General features: G+C 39.8%; 1 protein-coding gene across 1 annotated transcript; it reads right to left on the bottom strand.

The window, feature by feature from the left end:
- Positions 1-4,002: 4,002 nt before the first annotated feature.
- Positions 4,003-5,916, bottom strand: LOC143884048 (thiamine thiazole synthase 1, chloroplastic-like). Its single transcript, XM_077387412.1, has 2 exons — positions 4,955-5,916; positions 4,003-4,435 (listed from the first exon to the last, which is right to left on the bottom strand). Exons 1-2 carry the CDS (start codon positions 5,840-5,842, stop codon positions 4,271-4,273), a joined length of 1,053 nt encoding a protein of 350 aa, XP_077243527.1. The 5' UTR covers positions 5,843-5,916; the 3' UTR covers positions 4,003-4,270.
- Positions 5,917-9,779: the final 3,863 nt, after the last annotated feature.

The raw sequence follows: 9,779 nt of genomic DNA, 5'->3' as shown, positions 1-9,779 counted from the left end.
TATTTTAACAATGGTTTTATACACTATTTTTAATTAATTTTATTCATGCTTAGGTATCTGTGTTATCTTTGAATCAGTTTGATTGGTTAATACATTTATTGCAAATATCTACTAAATTCAAATATAATTGTAATGATATTCCAAACACAACATTGATTCCTTTACTCATCTGTTTTCACCCACACAACACGTTTAAAGTTTAAACTACTGAAGTATCAGCTAATTAGAATTTTTTAACCCAATCTAATCCAATCCTCTCCATCGCCTAGATCTTTTTTATGAAATTCTTCCAAAACTTTAATTTTACATACAATCTTGATAAAATAAGGAGATTTGATTAATCTCCGATTATTTATAGAGAACAGAGAATCGAACTGTGCTTATATAGAGCACTTAGGTGATAACTATAGAATCAAATCTGGATAACTATGTAAAGAGACTATTTTAATCCTTAATAGTTGCCTAATCTATCTAGGTTTCCTCATCTAACCAAAACTACTTCAAAGATGATCCAACGGTGAGATCTTAACTCAATCCAATGGTGAGATCACATATTCTAACAGGGTCATCCATCAGAGTGCCCTAGTAATTAAGTCCTAGTTACACTGTGTAGTTAAAATGTTCAAGTGAGGGCACGCCGCAACAATGGCACAATAGTAGGTAATGGACTTAGAGCTTAATAGATAAAGAAGGAAGAGAACTTAGGGGTCCGTTAGAGAAGTAGAAGAGGGTGACTTGAGAGAGAAATGAGAAAATACTAAAAATAAGAATGGTTCAAAAAAACGGGCCTCGCTTATTTTTGCTAGAATACCCCTGAAATAATGTTTAGTGATACAAAATTGGAGAGTATTTTTGGATCTGATTGGAAATAATTAGGGCTGCAACTCGAGCCGGGTTTTACCCGACCCGCATCGACCCGACCCGAAAATAGCCTGGGTTGGGTTCAGGTTTCATGGGTTTCGGGTCGAGCCGGGTTTGAAGGGGCCCGACCCGACCCGACCCAAGTTACATAAGTTATAGTATGTACATTTTTTGCCATTGTTAGTTAAAAGTTAAAAGTGAAAACCCACGCACCCACTGTTATTGTATGTGAGTGTAATTTCTGCTTCTATGAGTTGAGTTGATTCAAGTGTTTGATTCAGCATTGTTTGATTGTAATTACAACATTGTTTGATTCAAGTGTAATGTGAGTGTAATTACATCATTGTTTGATTCAAGTGTAATGTGAGTGTAATTTCTACTTCTATGAGTTGAGTTGCCTTGCCAAACAAGAATTTTCCTTAAAAAATTGCGTCAACGTGAAAAAACCCGACCCGACCCGAGATTTATCATGGGCAGGGCCAGGTTTGGGAATCGTGGGTTTTCCGAAAAAAAACCCGACCCGACCCGACCCGAGATATTTCTCGGGTAGGGTTGGGTTCTCCAAAACCTGACCTGCCCGACCCGAGTTGCAGCCCTAGAAATAATTATGATAGGAATCAAAAATCTACCCATTGATCCTTCTACTGTGTCTAGCGGTCCGTTTAAGTTCAAATTTGGATGGATGATAGTTCATCAGACCATCTGTCCATTGATACCCCTATTCATCTTTTTCTTTTAAGGTAGGAAAACTACTTGTTTGGCTGCTGATGCAGTCCAAGAATCTGGACGCTCTTCGTGGCGCAGCAGCGGATGCAAGATTGATAAAATAAATGAAAAATGGGTGTAGGGAATAGAAAACTTCGATCACTGTCGAAGGGGATGTGATTTACTCCGATCCCGTCGAAGTTGAATTTCTCAAAACGAAACTAGAAAATACTCCTGCAGGTGCTAATCCAACCAACCAAAAGTTCTCAAAAGAACTCAAAAGCCAAAGGCTAATTTCATTCAATAATCAAAATTGAGTTTACTTCGAACACGGTCGTAGGGAATATGTTACTTCGATCACTGTCGAAGGGGGTGTGATTTACTTCGACCCCGTCGAAGTCGAGTTTCAAAGTGAAACTAGAAAATACTCCTGCATATGCTAATCCAAGCAACCAAAAGTTCTCAAAAGAACCCAAAAGCCTAAAGGCAAATTTCATTCAATAATCAAAATCCCATTACATGTCTCTCATCCATATCCTTCTATAGATTAGGAGGAATTCTAAAAATGGAATCTCATACAAGCAAAAATAAACATCTAAAATTGCCTCCTTCATATTAAGGCAACTTACATATAAAAAGTAAACTCAATCTTAAATGACCTTATTTAGCTATGCATGGAATGGACAAATTCCTTATGTGGTCATGCATGGACATAGAAATAAATCTATCCTAATTGACATGAAAGAAGATGGAAATAAATCTAGCCTAAATGATATGCAAGAAAATAGAAACAAATCAGCTCGTAGGATTTGGGTTGCATCAGTCTTCCCGGGTTGGAGAAAATCCATCATCGGATTTGAATCTTTCAAACAAGACATGCTTTCGGTGCTTTTCGCCTCCATTATTCTTCCATTGTTTTAAAAAACTCGTCCTCGAGTTTTGAAGTGTCGAATAATGTCTATCATATGAAACTCTCGAGGATCAAATCTTGCTGTATAATCTAAAAGACAAAAATGTGACTTGTCTTGAAGTTGAACATGCTTGAAGTCATTAATATCAACTGTAGGCTTTAACTCTGTACTTACCTATCACTTCAATCTCCAAGCCGTAATATCCAGTTTCCTTAATTTCTACATTCATGTTTTCATTTGGCGCATCAACTATCTTTTCAAGTGAATCATTGATCACTTTGTCACCATCAAGAATTAACAATTCATCCAAACTATTTGAAAAAATTAAATACCCATCTTCAGAATATTCATCATAGATTGGTGGTGAGTCCCACTTTATGATTTCTTACTCTAGGGAATAATAAAACAATTTTAATTGTAGTATTACCTCCCAATCTTGGCATTCAGCAACTCTTCTTTGAGTTATCGAAGATAATACGTAGCCATCACGAATCCACACAAACTTCGCTACCAAACTTTTTCTTCAACCCAAGGAAGGAGTCAGCTCTGATACCAACTGATGCAGTCCAAAAATCTGGACACTCTTTGTGGCGCAGCAACAGATGCAAGATTGATAAAATAAATGAAAAAGGGGCCCTTTGAACACCTTGACACCATCGATCACCGTCGAAGGGAATGTGATTTACTTCGATCCTGTCGAAGTCGAGCTTACTCCTGCAGGTGCTAATCCTGCAGGTGCTAATCCGACAAAAAGTTCTCAAAAGAACCCAGAAGCCTAAAGGCAAATTTCATTCAATAATCAGAGCGAAAATATAGCAAAATCCCTAGAGACTACGGGGATGTGTCTCCCACTAACATGTCACCTCCCAGTAACATCCAAGCCTAAAATGGCCTAGTTAATGTGTCACCTCCAAGTAACATCCAAGCCTAAAATGGCCTAGTTAATGTGTCACCTCCAAGTAACATCCAAGCCTAAAATAGCCTAGCTAAAGTGTCACCTCCCAGTAACATCCAAGCCTAAAATCGCCTATTAAGTATTTGTTGGCATGAATTTCTTGGGAACTATACTCTCTCTCTCTCTCTCTTTCTATCTTTCTCCTCTATAAATTAGAAACGATACTCCCTACCACTAGTCAAGAAGGTAACCACACACTACTTGTCTCCTCCATGTTCACTACTTATACCACTACGAGGTAAATACCTGCAGCCAAACATAGAGTTAGACAGCATTTGGCCAAGCTTTTTGAGAGAGAAAGCCGCTCGAGGTAAGGGGGGTTACAAAAAGCCCATGCGGTGAACTAACTGCAGAGGACACAATTTTAGCCAAAATTCAAACCCCGGGGTTTCAATATCAAATCAACGCATCTCTTTTACCAAGCTTCTTTACTAACGTTTTTTGGGGTCCCATTGGCAATTTCAGCCTCAAATATCTTTATGATATTCCAAGGGTTTCCACCAAATCAATGGCATACCACAACAATTACCGTTTAATGCTTCCAAAATCAAAAAAAAAAATCTTCAGGAATCTTCCAAAAAAGTACCTTTCAATGCAACCTCACTACATTTTTATTTTAAAAAAGAAAACATATTTATAGTGAAGTCCTGAAAGATAGGGATAGGCAAAGCAAGCAAGAGAAGCAAATAAAAGATACCAACTGTTCCTCTACAGAGGACCCAATAAAACGAAAACCAGCTAAGAACAGCCCAATTACATGCATGGATCCATCACACATTCATGAACTGAAGAAGCATTTTTTTTTTTTTTTGTACTTCCTCCACTTTTCTAAATCTCTCTAAGCCTCAGCAATCTCACCACCCTCAGCAGCTGCAAGGACAAGCTCCGGGTGAATGTTTCCAAGGCTGTAAGTTCCGTCCAAAGCATTTGGCAAACCTAAAACCTTCAACGCTACATGAGCCGCTTTCTGCCCAGATATCATCATAGCACCAAAAGTAGGCCCCTGTTTGATCAACATATGATAAAACCCACAAATTTCATTACACAAAATATGAATTAAAATTACTAAACCGGTTTAACCCGCTGCCACCAGTGGAAAAAAAAAAAACAAATTTTTACGCTAATGATCGTAAATATCAATTTTCTGGCCAAGTGCCGGTTCGGTTTATGATGAACCGGCCGGTTTTCATTCTGTTACCAACAACCAGATTAAGCAAAATAAGAGAAGTGACATCCCCCCTTCCCCTATTTACTTGGGTCAGCCCCCTCTAGAGTATTTATGAGGGCTCTCTTACACTAGAGGGGCTGTCCCAAGTAAATAAAGGGGGCCAATAAAACATTTCCCTAAAATATTAGGGGTATGATTTTCCACCTCATTTTGTTTGTCCTTTCCTTAAACCACACTAGGTGGTTCCTTTTTGTTCGTCTTTAATTGAACACAAAACCGGGTTCAGATGAAGACGAATAAAAAGGGGTGGACATATCATTTCCCAATAGACTAAAAACAAAAGACCAAAATTACCATTCTCGGAGCTCCGTCGATCTCTGCAACTTCCATCCCAGTAACAATCATACCAGGAACAATCTCTCTAGTAAGCCTTACAATCGCATCCTCAGCCGTATTCATATCAAGAGCCTTCATCCCAGGCACACTATCAATCATCCCAATACTCTTCAACCTCTTAACCCCAGTCGCCCCAAAAGGCCCATCATGCCCACAAGAACTCACCACAACCTTAGCCTCCATCACATTAGGATCCATACAAGACTGTGTATTATGGTTCATCGAAACCAAAGCCCAATTCGTCACAACCCCAGAAACCCTCCCTCCTTTCACAATCAAATCCTCAGCTGCAACAGCATTAAAAAGCTTCACATTTGGCCTAGCAAGAAGCTTACTCATGATGGTAGACGTAAAAAGAGCCGCGTGTTTGATGACTACATAGTCATCTTGTTCATCATAGTCTACACCAATCTCGTCTAGGAAGAGGTGGGCTGGTTTTCGGACCACCATGGCTGAGAATAGTTGGCCACCGAGCCAGGCCCCACCGCCCGGGCTGACCGATTGTTCGATGATCGCGATCCGGATGTTGGGGTTTTTGCTGAGCTCGTAGGCGCAGGAGAGTCCGGCAGACCCGGCACCAACGACAACGACGTCGGTCTCGGCGTAGGTGATCATGTCGGTCATGTACCGACGGGTCATCTCGCGGGCGACTATTGATTCTTTGATGGGGGCGAATTTGAAAGATTGGAGGTCATATTTTAGGGAGTTTGTTGACATGGAGATGGAAAAATTGGAGGAACGAATGGGTTGTTGGGTGCGAGATGGGATTTGGAAGCCATGGAAGGAGGATTGGTCTAGGAATTGGGTTTTGGGTTTTGCTGAGAGAGTGCTTGTCATGGTAGCCATGGTGATTTGGTGATTTTCTTTTTTTTTTCTAGGGTTTGAAGAGGAGATTTTTTGGGGTTAGAGGAGGAGATGGGGAGATGCATTTATGTAGGGGAGGGGATGAGAGAGTGGAAAAAATCTGGATGTGACTGGGGGACACGTGGAACGAGGATAGGATTTGAACGGTCGAGAATGGAGTTTCTATCGCCATGTGGGTAGGAGGGAAATGCATGGTGGTCATCAATAACTTACTACAAGTGGCACTCATGAAGCGTTACTGACTGGGACACATGCAACAAAAGAAAGAAAATTGAGATCTCGTGGTTAGAGTTGATACACTAAGAATCGGTGTATATACATCGACTTCTGCATGGAAAGTAGTCATGGCCTAAGTCCTCCCAACTTAGGCAGCCAACCCAACCCTCGAGGCTCCATCAAGAAAGGGACAAGCACAAAGCATATAAGAGACAGAATTTTTTACATGGTTTGGTCCAAACAATGCCTACTTCCACGAGCAATCTCTACTGTTTTCACTCTCATAGAATCCCACTCTAGGCCTAAGCCCTTTACATGGAAGCTCTCTCTCCCAAACACACCTTTTTCCATTCCCTAATGCTGTGTTCTCTTGTTTCCTTTCCCGTTGGGTTTCCAGGGAAACTCCTGTATTTTTCTACGGAAACTGATATTTGTGGTGTTCTTTTAGTTTCCTCGGAAACTATTTTATCAAACGTGGAAAATGAAATAAATTACATGGAAAAGACTTTTCCGCGACTTTTCTCCCATCCCATTTCCGTTACAAACTATCGGAAAACCGTACTTTCTCTCAAGTTTCCCCGATCGTAACTGTGTGGAGAAAAAAAAGAGACAAATAACTTTGTCGTCTCCAACCTCCCACTATGGCGAAAAAGCCTCATCTCCGACCTCGCTCACGGTACATCCTCTCACTCTCTCTTCTCTGTTTCTTGTCTCTCTTCCCCATTCTTTCATTTTTATTTTTTTTTGAAACCCTTGTGCTCATCTTCTCCAATCTGAAATAGGGTTTCTATAAACCTGATTTAGTAAATCTGAAATAGGGTTTCTATAAATAGCTATGTAAAATTGATTTGAGAGATCCTATTTCATGTTTTTGAGAAACCCTATTTGAGAATATTTACAGAAACCCTATTTCGGGTTTCATAAAATTGAAATAAAGTTTCATTCTCCCTCTTTTCCGAGTCTAAGAACCAATAACCCAAGCTCTAGGTTTGTTGGGTTTTTTTTAGATTTAGGGATTTTTTTTTTGTTGCTTTTTTTTACCTTTTATGCTAAAAATAGGCCTAAAAGGGGTTTGTTGGTATGTCTTTGCTTGGGGGTTTCTGTACAATGCATTTTGCTGGTGTTTATTTTTGTGATTTTGTTGTACTGAGCTTTGTGAGTTTAACCCTATTTCATATCCTTGAAATAGGGTTCTTCGAATCGAAAGGTACTGAGATTTTTTTTTGGATCTTGGTGGTGGGTATGTTTGATTCCTTTATTTTGGTGGTGTTTTTGTATTATATAGATTTTTGTGATTGAAACCTCTGTTTTTCTCTGTTATTTTATTCTGTTTTTTCCCTAGTTATTCAAAATAAATTTCTTCACATGCAACAAAAGTGAACAAATTTCTTTCACCCCTTGCGGTAGCTTGATTTACTTGCCCGTCTTTGATATCTTTGTTATATTTGGGATTTGAATGTCTATTGGGAAGCTCGACCTTATTTTGCTCTTTTTGTTTACACTATTTTGTTTACTTGGATTTGTCATTCTATTGTTGCCTTATCATCTTTCTTAGTCATTTTTTTTGGGGCTTCTTCCTCTTGTTGTTGAGCACTATCCGCTTGTTACATATATAGTTTTTATGTCAAGTCTATGTTGGTTGCCTGATTTATATCTTGGCAATTCTATCTTAGCAACTCTATATTTGTGACAATTTGATTGGCATTGTTATTGTTCAACTCTATCTTGGCAACTCTATATTTGTGACAATTTTATGTCAAGTCTATGTTGGTTGCCTGATTTATATCTTGGCAACTCTATATTTGTGATAATTTGATTGGCATCGTTATTGTTCAACTTTTGTTTGTCATGATTTTCTTATTTTGATTGACTTCAGAGGGTTGGACCCACTTATTTTAGACTAGATTCTATGTTGACATCATTCTGCATATCAATTTGTCACAGTTTCTATTTAACAGGTTTCTATTGAGTTTTCTTGCAACGAAACGCATATTTCTGTAGTTTCTGTGAGGTTTCTATGCAACAAAACGCTCATCTAACAGGTTTCTGTCAGGTTTCTTTTCCTTCACTTTCCTTTCTGCCTCATCAGTTTACTTTCCTTCAGTTCCCTTTCCTTTCCTTTCCCGACGAGAGAACGGAGCATACGGGTACATGGGTGCCTGCCTGCAAATAGGCCTATTCGGCCACTACAACTGTGCATATACCTATGTGTCTCTACCTAGTATGCCCAGCGCCATCTTGGCCAAATCCTACGCCGTCACATCCATACCCAGTCTTTACTGTGCCAATGGCCTCATGCCATGGTCTTTCTCTCACCTTGTTTGTTCATGCCATGGTCTTTCTCTCACCTTGTTTGTTCGTTGGCCTATCTCCCTAGCTCACTTGGCTATTGGCAAGGGTGCATGGTGCCACCACAAGCCAGTGACTATGCCTTCAAGTTTAGGGGTTTGACGGTAGGGGTGCAACTTAATTGGCCGAGATCCGGTGCTTAGCATTTATATTCCCAAGACTCGGTGTATATACATCAATTTTTAAATGTTAGGGGTGCAACTTAATTGGCCCGAGCTCAACAGATTCAATCCCATTTCAGCTGGAATTGGGTTTGGTTAGGACTGAGGCCTTGGGAAACCCAAACCGAGGCCTTGGGAAACCCAAACCGACCCAAAACTATTTGTGAGCTTGAGCTCATATAAGCCTATATGAGCTTGAGTGCCCAAACACATGGGTCCCACATTTTTTGTGGTGATCCAAACCATTAATTTGCAAGGCCCCATCATAGATAGGTGTGTACCAAACATCAAGTCCATTGGATCATCCAAAAGCGGAGAGCAAAAATGCACAGATTTGTCAACAAATAGTGCTTGTCCATTTCTCCCTCCACTTTTGGAGGGATAGGGATGATCCTATGGACCTGATTTTTGGTACACATCCTATCTATGTAAAGTCCTTTCAAATGAATGCTATATATATATATATATATATATATATATATATGTGTGTGTGTGTGTGTGTGTGTGTGTAAAGCTATACCGCCGGTGTAGCTAACTTAGCTACACCGCCGGCTTAAAATACAATGGGCCCACATTGTTTTGGTGATCCAAAAAATTCATTTGATTGGCCCTCACATAGATAGGGTGTCCACCAAAAATCAGCTCCATAGGATCATCCCAATCCTACGATTTGTGGAGGCAAAAATGAACGTGTAAAAACCTTCACAAATTTGTCCATTTTTGCCTCCACAGTTTGAAGGGTTGGGATGATCCTATGGAGCTGATTTTTGGTGGACACCCTATCTATGTGAGAGCCAATCAAATGAATTCTTTGGATCACCAAAACAATGTGGGCCTATTGTATTTTAAGCCGGCGGTGTAGCTAAGTTAGCTACACCGGCGGTGTAGCTTCACTTTCCTCATATATATATATACATATGAGAAAAGTGTAGCTACACATACGTGTAGCAAATTTAGCTACACCGACGGCTTAAAATACAGTGGGCCCCACATTGTTTGGGTGATGCAAACCATTCATTTGATGAGCCCTCACATAGATAGGGTGTGCCTAAAAAATCAGCTCCATAGGATCATCCCAACCCTACGATTTGTGGAGGCAAAAATGGACGTGTAAAAACCTTCACAAATATGTCCATTTTTGCCTCTACAGTTTGATGGGTTGAGATCATCCAATGGAGTTGATTTTTTGGGCA

The sequence above is a fragment of the Tasmannia lanceolata genome, unplaced genomic scaffold (genome assembly GCF_043159265.1).
Source record: "Tasmannia lanceolata isolate RefF3 unplaced genomic scaffold, GAP_Taslan_0.1 ptg000008l, whole genome shotgun sequence".
Lineage (NCBI taxonomy): Eukaryota > Viridiplantae > Streptophyta > Magnoliopsida > Canellales > Winteraceae > Tasmannia > Tasmannia lanceolata.
The sequence above is the reverse complement of the archived record's forward strand: the minus strand, read 5'-3'. Positions and strand labels throughout refer to the sequence as shown.

What these genes read in the sequence shown, in the direction of transcription:
- LOC143884048 (XM_077387412.1), bottom strand. Translation starts at nt 5,842, where the DNA reads ATGGCTACCATGACAAGCACTCTCTCAGCAAAACCCAAAACCCAATTC. An exon ending in TCGACGGAGCTCCGAGAATG is followed by an intron (nt 4,436 to 4,954) that starts GTAATTTTGGTC and finishes TTGATCAAACAG; the next exon opens with GGGCCTACTTTTGGTGCTAT.